The 19,464-nt window shown below is 41.2% G+C and overlaps 1 protein-coding gene across 1 annotated transcript in view; it reads left to right on the top strand.

Annotated features, from left to right (window-relative positions):
• Window positions 1–19,464, top strand: part of LOC122805298 (girdin-like) — a 1,431,879-nt gene that overhangs the window by 852,064 nt on the left and 560,351 nt on the right. Inside the window, exon 9 of the mRNA XM_044075386.1 lies at window positions 7,090–7,171. Within this exon, the coding sequence (XP_043931321.1) occupies window positions 7,090–7,171 (82 nt within the window). The remainder of the gene's footprint in view (window positions 1–7,089; window positions 7,172–19,464) is intronic.

Genomic DNA, 19,464 nt, shown 5'->3' with positions numbered 1-19,464 from the left:
AGCAATATTTGTTAGCACTACCTGAACGTTGCCACACAAATTACCAGAATCCACATTAGTATTATGCACATACATCTCACTCTGTTACTGTACACACTCTGGTCACAGCTTGACAACATGGTGGTATAGATGGGACATACTTGGCTTATTACTCTCATAACATTTTGGGGAGTTGCTAGTGAGACAGGTTTGTTCTTATAGATTGTGACAATCAGTTGTATTTCCTGTTTGCTGCCTAAACATCTGGGATCATCCCACTGATTTCCCAGGGGGACAGGGTGACAGGCAGCAGATATGGGCTGATATACTGGACATTCTGGACATACCTGTACAGTTGTGGGGTATGATTCTGTATGCAGCCTACTTCCACTCCCAGGATTCAGACCATGGCTGTGTCTGCTAAAACTAAAATACTGTCCATCACAGTTGTGTGTGCTATATAGATATTGCTGTAAATCTCTTATCTGATTTCTGTCTAAAATTCTCCTGTGGTTTTACATTCTGACCTTGTATTACAACACTCTTATACAGGATTTCCTAGACAGTTATATTATGTAGCACAGTGTAGGTGACAGTGATGGGTAATACGTTATTATTCAGAGCAACTGCAGCAATAACACTGTCATACAATACCAAAGTAAACAGTACCAGTACAGGTTATCAATCTTTTATTTCTGGGCATGTGTTCGTATCTGACAGACCTGTGGGAGCAATGTTTGTTAGCACTATCTGAATGTTGCCACACAAAGTACCAGATTCCACATTCTGGTCACAGCTTGACAACATGGGGGTATAGATGGGACATACTTGGCTTATTACTCTCATAACAGTTTGGGGAGTTGCTAGAGTGACAGGTTTGTTCTTACAGATGTGTGACAATCAGTTGTATTTCTTGTTTGCTGCCTATTTGTCTGGGATCATCCCATTGATTTCCCAAGGGGACAGAGTGACAGGCAGCAGATATGGGCCAATTTACTGGACATATCTGTACAGTTGTGGGGTATGTTTCTGTATGCAGACTACTACCACTCCTAAGATTCGAACCATGGTTGTGTGTGCTAAAAATATAACAATTCATGTCTCAGTTGCGTGTGCTATTTGGATTTTGTTGTCTGTCTTTTTACTGTTTTCTGTCTATGTCTCTCTCAATTGTACTAAATGACCTCTGGGGATTACACCAGTCATATACAGACATTCCTACACATTTTATTTATGTTACACAGTGTGGGTAACAGTGCTTAATACAACAGTAGTATTAAGTGATTGCAAATCTACATTACCATATGATACCAGAGTAAACACATGCAGTCCAGCAGTTAGATCTTTATTTTCAGGCTATTATGCTTTTATTTACATACAACCTATATGAGACTCTTCCTGCCATATTCTCTGGTGTATGCAGTACTTGCCTTAAACAATACAGGTTTTATACCAGCAATTAACTTACTAATACTTTTAGATTTATTTCCTATGACAGTACATGCAAGAGTATTACTAGCCTGCCTCATGTCGCAACCTCTCCAAGCGACATCCATGGGCCTCGTGGTTTGCAGCCCGCTCACTTGTCACTGTGATGGACATAAGAGGAATGCTTAGCTATACCTATCCATAATACACATGAGCTGGCAATTATTAAACAGGTAGTGGACTGATACTTACACATGGCTGGGACTTCCCCTGTCCTCCTAGACTCTTGGATCCACTGATCCAAGAGATCCCCCTTTCGCCGCTTCAGGTCAGCATAGTGATGACTGACCTGCTCACCAGTTTAGGGTATGCCATTGGCACTGGTGAGGTCATGGGTGAGACGGTCCTAGGCTTCCGCTTTATATTGGGAACTCTGGTACTGGCCCTGCAGCAGCATCTGCTCATGGCCTTTGACAAGGAGTCCTGCCATGACTCTGGACTCCTGGATGCCCCACTGCTGCACCCAAAAGCACGCACCCTCTCCCATTCCAGACTTAGTGCCTGCAAGGGGAAGCTACAACCAGTTATGATATGTATTCCCACCTGTTGGGTTTAAATAGGGATGATTTCCTGCACTTTGTCATGATTGGATGTTTTTTAAAAGACTAAGCTATGGGCAAACCTGCTTACCTAAAGGTGGCATTGTTTAAAGGGGTATACCAATGGGCAAGTTGTATTAGCTGGCCTACACATTGCTTACACCTACTAAGCTGGGCTGTGCAATGCTTAGTATTGCTTAATATTTAATTTGCATTATATTTGTTTTTTGGCATTGATTTATTATTCATTACATGTTATATATGTGTCTGGTATCCATGATTCATGTGTATGTACACTGTATGAGGTCCTTGTGTTTATTAGGGACTTCAACACTTTATTACAATTACACCTCACATCTGGGCTTACTGCAGTACTCCAGTTCACATATTTATGTTATGTAGTAGGTTATACAACATAAGACGGTATATAGATTCCTTTCACATGTTCAGTTTGATTTTCCTATAGTGAGGATTTGTTTGGTGATACCTCAGTCTTATGTACTGCTGTGATGGCTTAGTGGTTAACTACTGTGATGATAGTGTATGGGATCCTGGGTTCAAGACCTGCAAAGGCTGTTTATTTTGTTTCTGGCCAGAACAGCAGCTGTTGCATACAGAGTGATTAAGGTACTTTTAAGCACTTGTAAGTGGGTTTGCATAGGTTTGTGCATGGGTAAGCTATGCTAACTTTTGGTTAAATATGCTTACAGAGAGTTAGCTTCAATATTGCTTAACCTGTGTGTGCATTGCTTACCCCCACGCAAATGGGCTTAAACCCACTTACTAGTGTTTATATATGCTTACTCCCACTTACTACTGCTTAATAGTGCTTACACTTGCTTACTAGTGCTTACTCCTGCTTACCACTACACTAATTTAGACAATAATGTCTAATGGTTCTTGGGAAGGTGGGGGATTTGGAAGCTGTATGGAGATATCATTCATTACACATTTTACCTTCCATTTGTATCCCTGATTCCTGTGTACATATACTGTATGGGGCACATGTGATTATCTGTGGACTTTGCAACATTATAACACTGACACCTCACATCTACATTTAATGCAGTACTCCAGTTCACAAATATATGTTATTTAGTAGGTTATGCAACTAAAAATATTGGACATAAAGTGATTTGACATGGAAAATGGCATGTGCTGCATTGGGACTCAAGCCAGGAATGACTGCTTGTAAGGTGAATGCTCTGCCCACTACACTATTGTTATACTTCTTCATTTGCTTATAGCTTGCTTTTTATCCTCTTCTGCCATTTAAGCTGCCTTAACCATAGCTAAGCATTGGGCAAACTCGCGCACCTACTGTTAAAGTTAATCTGTTTCAAAAAAATATATCTTTATATTTGTTGTTTTAACTATTGCTTTTGTACACGTGGGGGATATTGCTGGGGGTATGCATACACCTACGAGCGGTCTCGCACATTCTTTTAGGACTTGTCTGCTGTTCTTCATTGCCAGGGCGTGTATATTCTGAGAGCTCTGCTCTCAGACACTCCAACCTCTGAACTCTTACATGCTCCATGTAAGATTAAGAGCCCAGGCAGCATGCCTTCATTAATATGCATGGTGCTCTGCTGTCCTGCTCCTAAATGGCCGAAGGATAGTGAATCTGGGGGCATATTTTTTTTCTGCATTGACCACTAAGGTTAAAGTTTACTGGTTTTCTTCAGTGACACCACTGTATGGAAATTGTATTTTTTTAAAGTGGTTTTCTTGTTGAAATACAAAAAGAAAATGCTCTCTAATGGATAAAGTTGCTGTTCAGCAGCTTTTTTTACCACATGGAGAGGTACAAAGGTAAGATCAGAAAATATTTTAAAATCACTTTAAACAATAAAGATGTACATCATACTAAGAAAAAAGCAACAGAAATGAATGAATCATTTACACGCACTAGATATATTGAGACCCATATTGGCAAAATGTTGTACCTCCATATGAAAGTGAGGTAGTCAGATACCTTTCTAGATCACAAATTCACTTTTGAGTTGGTCAGCAAAGCCATTACCATGAAAGATATTCTATGTGAGCAGCATAAAAAGAGACATCATCTTATTAAAAATAGCTTGCCGCAGTAATGACCTTTGACGGCCTCCTTTTAAGTGTGCTGCTAAGTGTAAATCAGTAATAATTGTTATTAGTTGCCAAGCAGGAAGGACATTAGTACCATCCTATTTAGAAACCAGCTGGTGCAGTAGCAGTTCTAGGTCACTAGTGGAAACAAAAGCACTAACCTTCCTCTTCCTCTTCCTACTCCTTCTCTTTCTCGGCCTTCATCCGTTAGCAGACCTAAGCTTTAATTGAAGTTACCCTTGAACGAGCTGCAGAACTGGATTCACAATAAATGGGTCTCCTAACCACTTCTTTAAAAAAACTGCCATGCAAAGACAGCAAATTCTTACTTTTGAGATTTATACTGTGACTCCCTTACTACAGACATTGGCTAATCTGTCTTGTATGGATACTTTACTTGTTTTACCCATTTAATCTCTGTCACCTTAGACAAATTAGTTTTCTGTGAAATCAAGCAAAGATGCTTTTTGCATTTTTCTACCTTCCACCAGCTACATATATGTGAGACAGAACTGTATTCTACTCATTGCTTTCTTTCCTTGCATTCCTTTGGATGGAAAACATTGAACATATTGCACAAGAATGGGTAAATAACCCATTTGTGCTTCATCATCACAACAAAATACTGGTTTCAGCTGTAATACTTTTTCGGTCTACAAAACAGAAGAAAGTATATTATTTGAGACATCTGACTTGTAAAACAGAATATTTTCCAAAATAAAACAGAAAATAGTTTTATAAATGTGCCTCTCCTCTTCTCGGTCTGGGACCCTAGTGAATTTTATTAGACAAGGGAAAGCCTTGCTGATATATTTTAATGCAGCCTGCATACCTTTGTTCCATTATCTTTTTTCAGTGCTAGTTTTTGCAAAATATAGCCTTAAGGCATATATATATATATATATATATATATATATATATATATATATATATATATATATATATATAATTCTACAGGTGTACCTTTTGTACCACAGGTGTATATTTAGTACTGCAGCATACGTTTGACTTACCTCAAAAAGTTGGATATTCATTTTGTCTTCATCACAATGACTGTTTGTTCATCTCAGGCATCAAGAACATTGGAATATACAGCTACTTCTAAAGTGTGTATTTCCTCTCTTCTCCATAGGAGGAGCATATACTATTTTTGAGAAGTCTGTTCCACCCCTACTAGGGCCCTTTCCTTATTAGAACATTCACTACTACACCTCTCAACTGTACCTCATTGTAAAGACTGTTCCTCAATTTGAGTCTTAACTTAACCAATATTCATGGTAAATAATAATGAATCATATTAAATCATCAAAATAACTTTTTCATAAGTATAAAATAACACATTTTAGCCATGCTTTGAGCTTCCTAGTTGAAGTTGTTAATAAGCTGTTAATAGGTGTTCCACATTATGAGAGGTAAACAAAATCGAATCCTTTCTCTTAAGGTCACTGCTCTGCCAATATACCAAGTAAATCGAAAAACAAAGAGCTGTGTCCACCAGGCCATATAAAACTTTAATAAAATAAATACAGTAACAATGTGAGCGCTGTCGGGCAAAGCCCTTCTTCAGACAGCAATAATAGTACTTACATCATCATAGTCTTTATATAAATTCAAAAAACTATAAACCAATCAACTTTTGAATTTCACCCACTTCTTTTTTAGTGCGGGTTTTATAGGACTAGCTCCATTTAACCATGGAGCACAATCTGCAGCAAATTCTATGATCCACTTAAGTTCATTATATTCAGTTGCATTAACAATACCCCCCCCTCCCCCGGTTCATAATGATGACCTGTATTACCATAAAAGAATAATTATGGCTTGGAAACCATGAAATATGTTGGTATAAAGCATTATGTTTATCTCTAAGGTGTATGGCTAATAAATGCTTTAGAATTCTAACCTTCAATTTACAATTAGTTTTCCCAACATAGTAACATGGACATAACTTACACTGTCCTAAATAAGCAACATTAAATGTGTGACAGTCTGCATATAGGCAAAAATCATACCTCTTGTTGGTTATGGGGTGCACAAAATAGTTTTTATCACTAATAAAAAAACAAGCCTTGCAATGTCTGCAAGGAAAAGTACCAACCCTTTTAGATGTATGCTTAAGCTTTTGTTTCATATTGGGTTTGTGACATAACAAATACTTTCAATTGCTATTGCGTTTCAAACCAAATCTAGGTTTATCACTTAAGATGCTTTTCAGTTGCTCATCACTTAATTTAATCATCATTTAATGGTCTGATGAAGCTCTATGTGAAAGTTCTTACCTGTATATAGTAATAAAAGAAGTTTTTACTTTTAGTGTCGTTCTAACTATATGCGAAGTTAAGCTACTGCCTGCCTGCCTGTTCATGGTTTATTCATGTTATTGACTTTTTTCTACTGAAAAATAAACACTGAATAAGTGAAGAAACTGAGAACTCTGAATCATGTTTTTTTTCATGGTGGGGGGCAGCTTCATCTTAGCCATCCACCACACCCCCAGAGTTTATACACTAACTTCAGGATTGCTCTACTTTGGAATGAGTTGAATACACTCAATACTGTATCTTTGGATTTAGCATATATTTCCAAAAATTTCTCAGTTTAGTTTCAGCCATTTTATGGACTGTAATTGTGGTCCTTGGAATATCAGTGGGAGACCTTTGAATAAAACTGCAAAGCAAAGCTCATGAATGTTAGGTGGATATTAAAGATCACATGGCACTTATCAGGAAAATAGAAAGGAAATTTCTCTAGGGTTAAGGATCTATTTCCCATAGACTTTATAAACATTACCTCACATTGCTTGGGGGTCTACCAAGTAATGAAAAAGTAAATAAATACATAAAAATAAATAATTTATTTCATTATGTATTATTTATACTGTAGCAGTACATAGGTTGTGCTATTCTACCAATTCACAGAATGTAAATTTTCTGCACTAGAGAAGGGAGGTGATTTTGAAATGCTTATTAACGTTTACTGGTCCTTCTTCTAGGGAAGAAAAGTGTGAGCATCTTTTGGACTACAAGCAAGTAGTCCAGGATTTGGAAGTAGAGTTAAAAAAACTACGTCAAGAGGTAAGGGTCATGTATATCGTGTGTTTTGTTAACTCATTTGCAAAACTAACTTGAAATGTGGAGGTTGATATTTTATTGGATGATGTGTAATTTACACATAAATGAAATGTATCTATTAGAATACACAAATAAGCAGTAACTTCCGCCCTGTTAAGGCCGACACAAGAAATCATAGGCAACAGCAGTTAGTGTTACGACAGTGTGCCATCACAATAAGTAGCTAGTTACTGAAGATAAGTAGCTAGTTACTGAAAACTGGTTTTATCACAAGACATGCTAATCCAGAAAGCATTTTTTTGTTTCATCTTGTGTGGAAATGGAAGGGTTGGGAATGAAAGAAAATGAAAAGTAGTGAAAATATATTTACAGTTGTAATCCAGAGTGCACTATAATGCAAAGTGAAATAATAATAATACATGAGCAGCAACAAGACTGTGATTGCAATGATGAAAACAGGCTTATACAAACAGGAAGGGTATTTATAATTTACCTAGTTGGCTTGAGGGAAACACAGCCACTGCTGCATGTCAGGTGCCATACTTTCATCAACTAGACTGAGTGCTGAGGAAATTTAACAGGTGTCAGTGCAAAATGGGGCAACTGAGACAAAATAGGAATGAAATTTCTAGACAGCAGAATACAAGGCTAGACTTATTGCCTGCTGACAGCTGAGCGACATAACTGAAAAAGCGACAAGGATGCACAGTGTGTAAAAAAACAGAAGGCAGACTGAAATATTTTGCATAGTTATTATCACATAATTCATGCTGGCATTGTGAGTTTGTCACTGAGGCATTGTAGGACTTGTGGATATAATGATAAATGGCAGAAGGGAATAAAGATGTGTCTGAGAAGCAATAGCAAATAAAAAGTAACTGATTACTCAGACATTGTCATTAGACATAAGGCATTATGGAGAGGGAAGAATATGTGAACTAGAGTTCAAGGTAACAAATAACTAGATCCAGAAGCTTCAGTCCACCAGTAATAACTCCTGTTTGTCCTGCATGCCCTTTATTTTGGCACAGGTCTCCGAGCATGAAATAACTAGATTATATCACTACAGAAAAGAAAAAAGAGTCTGATGAAACATACATTGCTTGAAAGCTTGTACAAAGAGAGAGGCAGCATAAATTAAAGTAGTCAAAGATGTGCGAAGCTACAGTTGTTGCAGTGGGGTGAGGGAGAATGCCCCAACTACCTCACATCAGCTAGAAAATCCAGGTTTTATTAGCAGCTTGGGCAATTGACAGAGTGACAAGAAGGATGGGCGTGTCCAATCTAGGGGGCTGGATTATGTGTGGGCAGAACACAAAGAGTAATAGGAGCTCCCAGGCAGAGACTAGGAAGCCAACTGAAATGTGCTTGGCCCAAATGAAGGGGCAGCTTGCCAGCAATAGTTCCATGGAGAAGTGTGGAGGCAGGGTGGCATGATCTGCCCAATGCACACCCCTGGAAGCCAGCCAAAGCACACATGTCAGGGAACAATGGGTAGACCTAAGTAGAACCCCTCCCACTGATGATAGGACAGCATGCCCCCCCCAAGAGGGGACTAAATTCAGTACTAGTCTAGAAGGGGGGATAATCAGAGTTGTCAGGAGACCCAGCATTGATGTAAGACACTGGGACGGCTGTCAGATGACTCCTGGGGAGGAAAAGAAAGATGCTTGAAGCTGTGAGGTTCTGCCTAATATCAGAAGTTGCGTCCAATAACTAAATGATAATGTTGATCACTAATCAAATAAGAAGAAACTCATAATTCTGTTGTATAATGAACAGCCAGATTAAAGAAAAATCACCAATCATCAACAAAGATGTTTATCATTATACCACAATAAATGCATCACGTAAAATGGTACAATTCAGTGTTACAAAACAATGCATAATCTAGTAATGCAGATTTGTCAGATCATTAGCAAACTTTATCCTGCAGGACTGCTTCCTCTGTTATTATTTTTCAAGCATTCATGATCTTTGCATTCTGAGTCCTCTTGCATTCTAAGCTTGAAACTGGATAGTGATTTACTCAAACTAATTTTTTTTGCCCTATGAACTAGAACATGCATGCTCTACTTGGCTGTAAAAAAGAAGTCTGTCATAAAGATTTGATAAATCTGGAGTTATTTTGATAGAAACAAGTCTGCTATGTCACCAAAAATTCATTTTGAGCTCGTTGATCTCCTGCATGCATTTTCATTTTTATGCACTGTATATATTAATTGATGTTTTAGAGAAATAAATTAATTATTCTTTTAATTTATTGTATGATGTCCACTTAATGCCACATACTCAAGTAAACTTGTGCTTGTATTTGTGAAATCTTCCAGTAGCAGACTTCAATTCTACATCTCTCTAGGCATTAATATTTGTATAAGTGCATAATTGTAATGCATATGGATTAACACAGGCTTGAAAGAAAAGCAGGAATAGGACAAACTGAACAGCAAATGATGCAAAATGATATGCCACTACATTACAAGCTGCAACTTGTTTATTATACTATCAGTTGGTGATGTCCAAGCCAGACCTGGAATTACTACCAGTATTGGTAATTAATGGTGGCTTCATAGAAAATGACCATTTTAAGCTTGTCCAGGACAATGGATAGGCTACTACATACCTCTCAACTTCTAAATGCAAGAAATCTGGACAAAGCCACAAATAATGGACAGATTTTAAATATTACTCTAAACTTAGAAAATTGCTAGAATATCAGGTTTTACATTAGCATGTTCAGCCATCATCAAAGTACAGGAACTACCATGTAGTAAATATCTGAATGTTTTTGTTTCACCACAAAGCAGAGCTAACACATCAGGTTATTTTCTTTACTGACACGAAAAGTTCACAATATTTAGTCATAATTTTATACTGTTCACCATTATAAGCAAAAATATGCCTATAGTTCAGGAAGTGCTCTGTAAATTCACATCTATGTAACATGCTTTCCACATGTATTTTTTTTACTCTCATCTCCTCTGCTGATCTCAGTTGAATGTGATCTACCCATTCCCATTTGCATGGATAAAGATTTGATAACGAGCTCAGTCGCCATCATATTGTAGTGCAGTATGGGCTTTTGTGGCCACTATGTGTGGCCTCTCTCTCTCTGTTGTTTCATAATGCGCAGTGATGTAAACACAACAAAAGATCTGCATTCATCTGTGCACATGCCCAAATGCAGACATATGCAAGTGCCCCCTGTACATTGCTGTCTGCTTGGAACCCACCAGCCTCCATAAATATTGCATGGACTGGCTCTAAGACTCCTCAGTGAGGGAATAGAGTTGTTTTTTAATCAGCCAATCCCCCAAAGTGTCCTCAACTACAAAGAGAGCTAGTAAAATAATGGTGGCTTCCATCACAGATAGAATTTTTCCTTTTATTCTACTAGGATAACCTGCTATCCAGTAATCTGATATTAAATAGGCTGCAGAACTAAAAAGCTCAGGAAGTACCCCTGTTTAAGCATTTCCAGATATATTTCAGGTTTATTGAAATTCTGGCCATTGCGTGACAAAGCAGTTTATTGGAAAAAGCTCATTTATCTCTCTGTTGGATTTCTGTGCTATTTTGAAGACTGGTACAGTCAAAAGACTTTGATGACAAGCTTGGAACAAGTGAGCTCAGCAAAAACAGAGTCTGTCTTGCATATGTTTACAGGTTGATGGTCTACATTTCTACTACCTTGCATTGATACTTTGTACTGCTACTATTATTTGTAACTATAAACAGCTTACAATGAAGAACTGTAATTTTTTTTGTATCATTATCCCCGGGATTCATGAAGCTTGGCGCAAGGACAGTGTTAGCCTTGCACCGACCGTGCAGCATAGAGATGGCGCAGCAGCACCACATGCATATTAATGAAGACACGCTAACGTAACAGCCACGTGCATAGGAAACGTGTACGAGTGCATGTGGTGCTGCTGCGCCATCTCTATGCTGCACTGCACAGAGGCGTGATCATGTCGGCTGCATACGCGCAACCTAAACTGCTGACTAGTACAGCCTGCCTCTAATAGTAATCACTCCTGTCAGTGTCCGTGGATATTGAAATGTATGCAAAGCATACAAGACATCACTGCGAACACCACAATAAGAAGTAAACACAAAGGCACGTAGCTGAATATTGAGTCCCCATCCCTCAAACAAAGATATTTAAAACCCTGTGCTTGTATTCCATTGTAGTGTCGCTAGTTATACCGAGTGGAAACGAAATGCATCATGTTAGCACGCCGCCAATTGCCAAGCCTAGCCCAATGGTTTGGGTTACCACCTGTCCCACATTGTGAGGGGCAGTCCCCCTCTAGGCAGGTGTGTCCATACCAAATTCATAATAAATGTGAAATGTCCTGTGATAGTAAGACATAATTATGTCCTATATGTTATGAAATAGTCCCATACAGTACGTATGCCCATATATAAAAATACCTATATGTTACAAGAAACAGAATAAGCAAGTAAAGGAAACAGAATATGCAACTACACTGCTACAACAATAAAAGCTTATATGTAGGCATGAAACTAAAGTACTATCCTTTGTAATGACCGTGGGTATGTGTTGGCCTGTAAGCTCAGATGTGTGCCACGAAAATGTCTCATCCAGGTCATATGAAAAGGTGGCAACCCTACCAATGGTCAGAGCATTCGCCCAATATCTGCCCATTTGTGGTCCAAGTCGTCCTTGCCAGGACAGCCCATAGATTAACGGGTATTACCCGGGTCTACTTACCATGTCATGAAAGATAAGTATTTGCGAGTACCTATGTGTGTGAAGTACAGCATGTGGATGATCTGAAATGTTGGTGTAGACCTCACAACCATATTGGTCCCAGAGATATGTAGTGTACAAAATGTGTTCTGTTAACTGTGCCATGGGCCATCAACTAGAGAAGGGATGAATGTGATTGTGGAATATGGGGGTGGGGGGTGATGAGTAATGTAATAATTCACCAAGGGGAGACTGGGTTGGATGCACAATAGGTGAAATGGAGGTCTACGAGGGAGTGGTGGGTGAATCAGGAAGATAACCAAAGAACAAATATACACATCCACAATACAATCACACAAACATGTGAACATTAAAATGTGCAATACACATGTACAGAAACATTACCGGCACATACCCACATAATGGTCTGGCCTGAACTGAGCCATCCAACCCCAACACACCTGGATACATAACTGAATACCCATCATCCCCTTCACAGCACACCACCCCCTCCCCCTTCCTGAACGTCCACCAAAACCAGCCATACTCGGGCTGCTAGATAGGCGCGGCCATATCTGCACATAGTGACCCCTACCCATATCTAGTAGGCAGTCTCACCCCAGGCATTCTCAGGATTGCAAACTATGTATCCCTTGCATGTATAACCCTACCTTACAGCCGTAAAGCAAAGATGGTCATCGGTCCCCACAATTTTTGGATATCCCTCATGGGATATGTATCTTGTTCTAAAATTTAGACTTGGTGTCACAACATGATGTCCAGTCCTGTATACATCTGGACACAAGTTGTATGAGCAGTAGTTGTCCACAAGACAGGCAGAACCTACGACCTGGGATTAAACACCTGACTGTGATCCACGTCTCCCCAAGTGCATTGTCAGGAATATATACCATACACATTCGCATAGTGGCAGTCAGATATAGGGTGCTTAAGGCGCTTTAAAGCAGATGTATGTAGGGTTACCACCTGCCCCACCTTGCGAGGGATTAAACACCTTACTGTGATGCACATCTCCCCACGTGCATTATCAGGAATATACACCTTACACATTCACATAGTGGCAGTTGGATATAGGGTGCTTAAGGCGCTGTAAAGCAGACGTAAGTAGGGTTACCACCTGCCCCACCTTGTGAGGGACAGTCCCTTTTTGGGTAGTTGTGTCCAGACCAAATATAATGCAATGGTAAATGTCCTGTGATTGTAGGAAGTATATCCCATATTTCATGTAACAGTTGCATAAAACAGTTATTTATGTAAATTACTCAAAGTTACAAGAAACAGATGAAGCAAACAAACCGCTATAAGAATAAGCGTTCATTTAGGCAAATAAAGTTCTAACCTTTGTACTGACTGTGAGTATGTGTCAGCCTGTAAAGTCTGATGTGTGTCCCAAAAATGCTCCTCTAGACATAAGTGGGTATGCAAGTGTGTATGCGCGACGGTAGGTGGCAGTGATTCAACGGTATGGGAAATGTAAATGATCATGTAGGTGTTTATGCATGTGTATGTACAGACCGATATACACACACACACACACACACACACACACACATATATATATATATATATATATATATATATATATATATATATATCAGATTGGCCATAGGTGAGCACACCTCTGCATCCCCAACCACAGGTAGGATGTTAAAAGTGGAACAAACGGTCTCCCCTTGCTAAGTCTGACTTTCAACTAGGTACAGGGCAGTCCCGATACCCAGTCAGACAAGCCTAAACCCGTAAGACCATATGAACACCCTGACAACCAAACACACGTATGTGCCAGGACTATAGGCTGGAGAGGTCTGAATATCCTCGGAGTGAGTCAACATGCGGCATGAGTCCAGAGCAGTAGGGAATAGGGAATGATGCATGTGTAGTAGTGCATTTTTCCCAACAGGTAAATAGATGCCTGCTGTGTAAGTGAAGTGATGAGGCATGTATTCGGGCAACTATGCACCATGGGTATACATATAAATGAGGCAGAACACCAAACGTGTAGTGGTTAGAGCATCCGCCTAATGAAAAGGCTTCACGGTTCAAGGTCGACAATAGCACATATCATTTTCCTTGTGGAATGAATGTTGCTCTGCTGTAAAGCCTACATTTAAACATGTAAAGGTGAACGTGTTTATTGCATGGGACTATTAACCAAATCCTTTCAATCAAAGTGGTATTGTCATAATGTATAAGGCACAAATAAGCATAAATAAGCGACAATAAACATATATAATGCACAGCAAGCATAGGTGAGTGTGCCTGCGCGGGTGTAAGCAGCTTCCAGCATAGGAAATGTATGTTTGTATGTACAGATGTAATATATACATATATATATATATATATATATATATATATATATATATATATATACACACATATATTCACCGGACAGGCCGCTGATTCCGTACAGTCGAACGCCATGCGGTCGCCTAATGGGCAGCCATTCCCGATACTGTAGTCAGGAGTGGCCTTAGGTCAACTGGTGCCCTAGGCAGAGGGCACAATGGCACCCCCCACCACGCCACCCAGTGCCCCCATCCTGGTCTACCTACACCAAATAAATACTGGTAAAGTGCACCCACTAAAGCAGTGCCCTAGGCGGCCGCTTAGTTGGCCTATGCCTAAGGCCAGCTATGACTGTAGTAATGTAGTCCAATGTGATAGGCATCACAAGGTATGCCTAAGAGGAACACACAAATATGAATGATTCTTCAGACAGGCTGCTGATTCCCTACAGACGAACGCCATGCCGTCACCTAATAGGCAGCCATTTCCGATACTGTATTCATGTATTCCAATGTAATAGGCATCAGAAGGTGGGAGCACATTGTATGAGGTACACACAAATATGATTGTGTCACTGGACAGGCCGCTGATTCTGTACAGTCGAACACGATGCCGTCACCTAATGCATGGCCAATCCCGATACTGGAGTCATGTAATACAATGTAATAGGCATCACAAGGTAATATTGTGGTCCTCGCTCACACCCAGGGGTGTGAGTGACAGATGCAAGCACCAATGCCAGTGCATTAGCAAGTGCGGGATCAAGTGGGTGTAAGTGTGTTTGCCTACCAGTATGCGAGTATTGCATTGGTTAAACAATGTAGAGGCTAATCGAGCATAAGAGGCTGTAACCAGAGGATATCATACAGCACAGTCATTCAACAGAATAGGAATGTATCCCGTCATGTAGATGTACATGTGAGTGTTTATGTCCAGCATATAGGTGCATACATATATAGAGATGTATCAGGGACATGCCATGTGGCAACAAAGCATTACAAATGAATGAAACCGGAAACACCAGCGATGCCTGTATTATGTAGTGGTGTTGCTCTATGTGATCACAAGACTCCCTCAGACAGACAATAGTTGTACATTGGCTGTATACATCACTCTGTGCATGTAATGTACATTAACACAACAGTACCTGTCCAATCATTATGTGTGAACAGTACTCTTGCAATATGCTGTGTGCAAAATCATCATCATGATAAAGGTAAATGGGGTAACCATAGAGGGACTGGTAGTGTTTTGTGTATGGGGTCATCCTCCTCACATGTACCTGAACCATGTAGGAGTGATGTGCATACCAGGACCATGCGCCTGAGGGACAGTGGTGAGGATAACAGTAGTATGTTATGATGCATATTACAAGGGTTTCATGTGTCTAGTGGGCATGTGTGTGTAATGGACAGCTATGTATAGGGCAGATGGTGTCTTAGGAGCTGAATAGACTTATGTGTCCGTAGGTGAGGGTCAGATGTTGGAGAAGGAGTGTAGGTATGGCTGTGGAGGATAGGTAGGAACACAGAAATTACAGCATACAGGGTTGGTGTATGACACATGTGGGGGGTATACACCCTGGATGGGGATGGGTCTTCGGCATTCAAAAGCCCATGGGAACAGTGGGACGGAGGTATCCAGCCATGGGCAACTTCCACTGCACCTGCACAACTGCAAAGGAGGCAGTGCTGGGGGCTGTCCAGGAGGGGCAGCATCACCCTGTAAATGTGACACTCCGCCCTTGAACTGGCATATCTGGCTTTGTAACCCTTTAGGGAGCCACCTATGCAACATGTCCGGGACCGCACGACAGCAGATATGTACCTGTCTGGTCCCGCTCCCAAGAGGGACATGCTCCATCCTCAGTGGTGGTACCACCAGAAGGTGGTGCAGAGCCAACAGAGGTTGATGTGAATGGCTGGGCCTCAGATGTGCTAGTGCCCGGTGCCATGGTCAGCTGAAGTGGGACAGGAGGATCTGCCGGGACCTACCAACCCATTCAGCCTATGGTGATGCGTTTTTAACCCACATATGGCTTAGTGATAGAAAACAGCATACAGGATTACCTATGACAGTAAGCATAGATATCACCAGCAACCCAACACAACAGATGGTATACATTTGCAGAGGGAGCACAACGCATGCATATATACCACATGGCAACTGTGCAATATGTAGTAGACGTGTGACTGCAGCTATGAACAGTTGCCCATCATTGGCTTATCACTGGGAATCCCACACAGTGTCAGTCATACCACTGTCTCATGTGACACATGTCCAGTCAGGGATGCGATGGCAGTAACACATCCTTATCATCATCTACTGTCTGCAATCCCCACACCATGCTTCTGCTGTGCACAGAAGTGTGTTCAGTGTGTAACACAGGAAACAAATGGTTGCACACACTGACCTGTTCACAGATGGCCCTACAGATGTTGTTCCCTCATGAACAGAGTACTGTCATGTCTGTATTTTAACATGCAAAATAGCCATTACCACACACATGTTAAACAGGCAGTAGTCACAATGCAGAATAGCTACACTTACATGCTGTAGTTGTGTGGCACATCACCCTCCTTTCATTAGGCTATTTCCCACTGTCAAAAATGATTGGGGTACATCCAGATATCATCTGCGATGCTGTGTCAGAACACCACATCCAGGTACCACTCACAATGACTGTCATGGCCAAATAATAACATGTTTCCCTAGATAGTGTACTGTTTTTATCATGCGGATGGCTATGGGAACACCATCACAGCTGTACCACATGCAATCAGCTAGAGGAGGATTGCAATAGGTGCAGAGGCCATCACCTGAGTATTTCCATCTGTTACAATACACATGCTGCTGCTGTGCAGGTGTACACCTTCACATCCACCAGACAGTGTGTGTGCAGGACAGGCAATGTACACCAGGGAAGGGCTTGGAGACTTAACCATAATCTGCTACATGCTGAATAGTACAGGGGCAAACCCCTGACTACTCATTGCTATTACATGTGCATGACGTTACTTCATGTGCCACAGAGGTGGCATGTTGCAGTGCTGTAAGAAAATGTGTGTAGGTGAGTGAGTGCCATCTGCAACAGATATAGTAGACATACATTAGGTGTGGCACACATGTCAGTCCACGTGAATGGATGCCATTATCACCACAACCACACTCTAATGGACACGCATTGACACCTTTGCCAGGGTGGTAAATACACAATGTAACTACTTAGTTTGCCACACTGCAGTATTGCAAAGGACCACATGCACCACAGGGGATATCTGGAGGTTCTATGGGCTAGGTCATGTGAAAGTGCTTGACAACTGTTGGTATGCCAACGAGGTTTATACTGGGAGTGACTATGGGTGGGAGCATCACAACCCACATGCAGACACAGGGTGCCAGTACTGTCATGCAGGTATGCATTGCTCTATGGGTGTGTAGTGTTTGGCTGTGCAAGATGGCTGTACAAGGCTGGGTGAGGAGTAATCTTTGCCATTGTGTCACCCGACAATGGTGTGCAGTGCAGGGGTGTAGTGTCTGCAATGTCCAACACAGATGGGTACTGCAATATCTGGCCTGACATCCTGGTTACCAATGTGTAGGGCCATAGCTTTGCAATACATGCCATGTCTGTGTTTGATAGTCCTTCACATGGACATTGCCTGGGATGTGCATGTCCCACAATACTGTACAGTGACATGTACAGGTGTACCTGGTTTGGCAGACACATGTATTGTACACAGCCTGTTATACCCCGATATGCCAATACTGGCCTGGTGTGGCAAAACCTGCTTATAGTGAGCAGGTCGGCCCTGCACCTGCATGGATAGAATGGACAGGTATTCCGTGGTGTCAGTGGCATGGATCCATACAGGGCACATGTGTACATCATTGTCTGGCCTTAGTGGATCACATATGATGGCACCATATATGTTGCAGCCATTCATTGTGGAACATAATGAAGGCACAATGTCCGCATATATGTACCTATTGTACCACTGTACAGGGTGCCATGTCCTCTGTAGGCCACTGTGGTCACACCATGCCTACTATGTGACCTCAATGTTCATGTTACTAGCAACATAGTAGGGTATCCTAGGCAAGGTTGTATGTGCATGGCACATGGGTGCGGGACATATACCGGGTACTAGTACGGCTGCATACTTAGTTCACCAGCCATTTTGCCAGATGTATGGGTATGGCTTGTCAACACAGTGCCATGGCTGACTGACAGCTGTGCTCCTCGTGAGGTGGCCAATGTGTCATAAGATGGATACTATATAGGAAAACTACAAAACCCGCTCCCAAACATGTTCAATGGTAAGACAATCATGGCCACTTCTTGTGGCTCTGACAGAAAAACACACACTTGCCATGTCCTGTATACAAACCCCTAACCTATCACACTGCAGCAACACGCGTTTAGGGCATGTGCTACAGCGAATACTACAAAGCACTGTACTTGTCTCATGCAGACACACACACACACACACACACACACACACACACACACACACACACACACACACACACACACACTTGGCATATCTGGGATGAGAACACCGACCTAACTACTTTACTACACTACAGCATTACGCAGTTACAGAACGCTCTACCAAGATTACTGGGGCACCGCACTCCCAGAGGTGTATTTGTAGATGGGTGACATCATCGGCCCTGCTAACGGTAGGTATAAGAAATGTATGGAGTGTGAGCAGTATAAAAGCATTACTCAGTCCTCAGGCAAACGGACACACACAAACACACACACACACACACGGCAAGCGTGGGACTAGAACACTGACCTAACTACTTTATTACACTACAGCATTACGCAGTTACAGAATGTGCAACCGGGATTACTGGGACACAGCACTCCCAGAGGTGTATTTGTAGATGAGTGACATCATCGGCCTTGCTAACTGTGGGTATAAGAAATGTATGGAGTGTGAGCAGTATAAAAGCATTACTCAGTCCTCAGGGACATAAACACACATACACACACACGCAGCAAGTGTGGGACTAGAACACTGACCTAACTACTTTATTAAATTACAGCATTATGCAGTTACAGAACGCGCTACCAAGATTATTGGGACAGCACTTCCAGAGGTGTATTTGTAAATGAGTGACATCATCAGCCTTGCTAACGGTGGGTATCACAAATGTATGGAATGTGAGCAGTATAACGGTATTACTCAATCCTCAGGCAAACGGGGAGACAGACACACACACACACACACACACACACACACACACACACACACACACA

The sequence above is a fragment of the Protopterus annectens genome, chromosome 6.part1 (genome assembly GCF_019279795.1).
Source record: "Protopterus annectens isolate FY-2018-M chromosome 6.part1, PAN1.0, whole genome shotgun sequence".
Lineage (NCBI taxonomy): Eukaryota > Metazoa > Chordata > Ceratodontiformes > Protopteridae > Protopterus > Protopterus annectens.
Note: the sequence above shows the minus strand (reverse complement) of the source record. Positions and strands in the feature narration are given on the sequence as shown.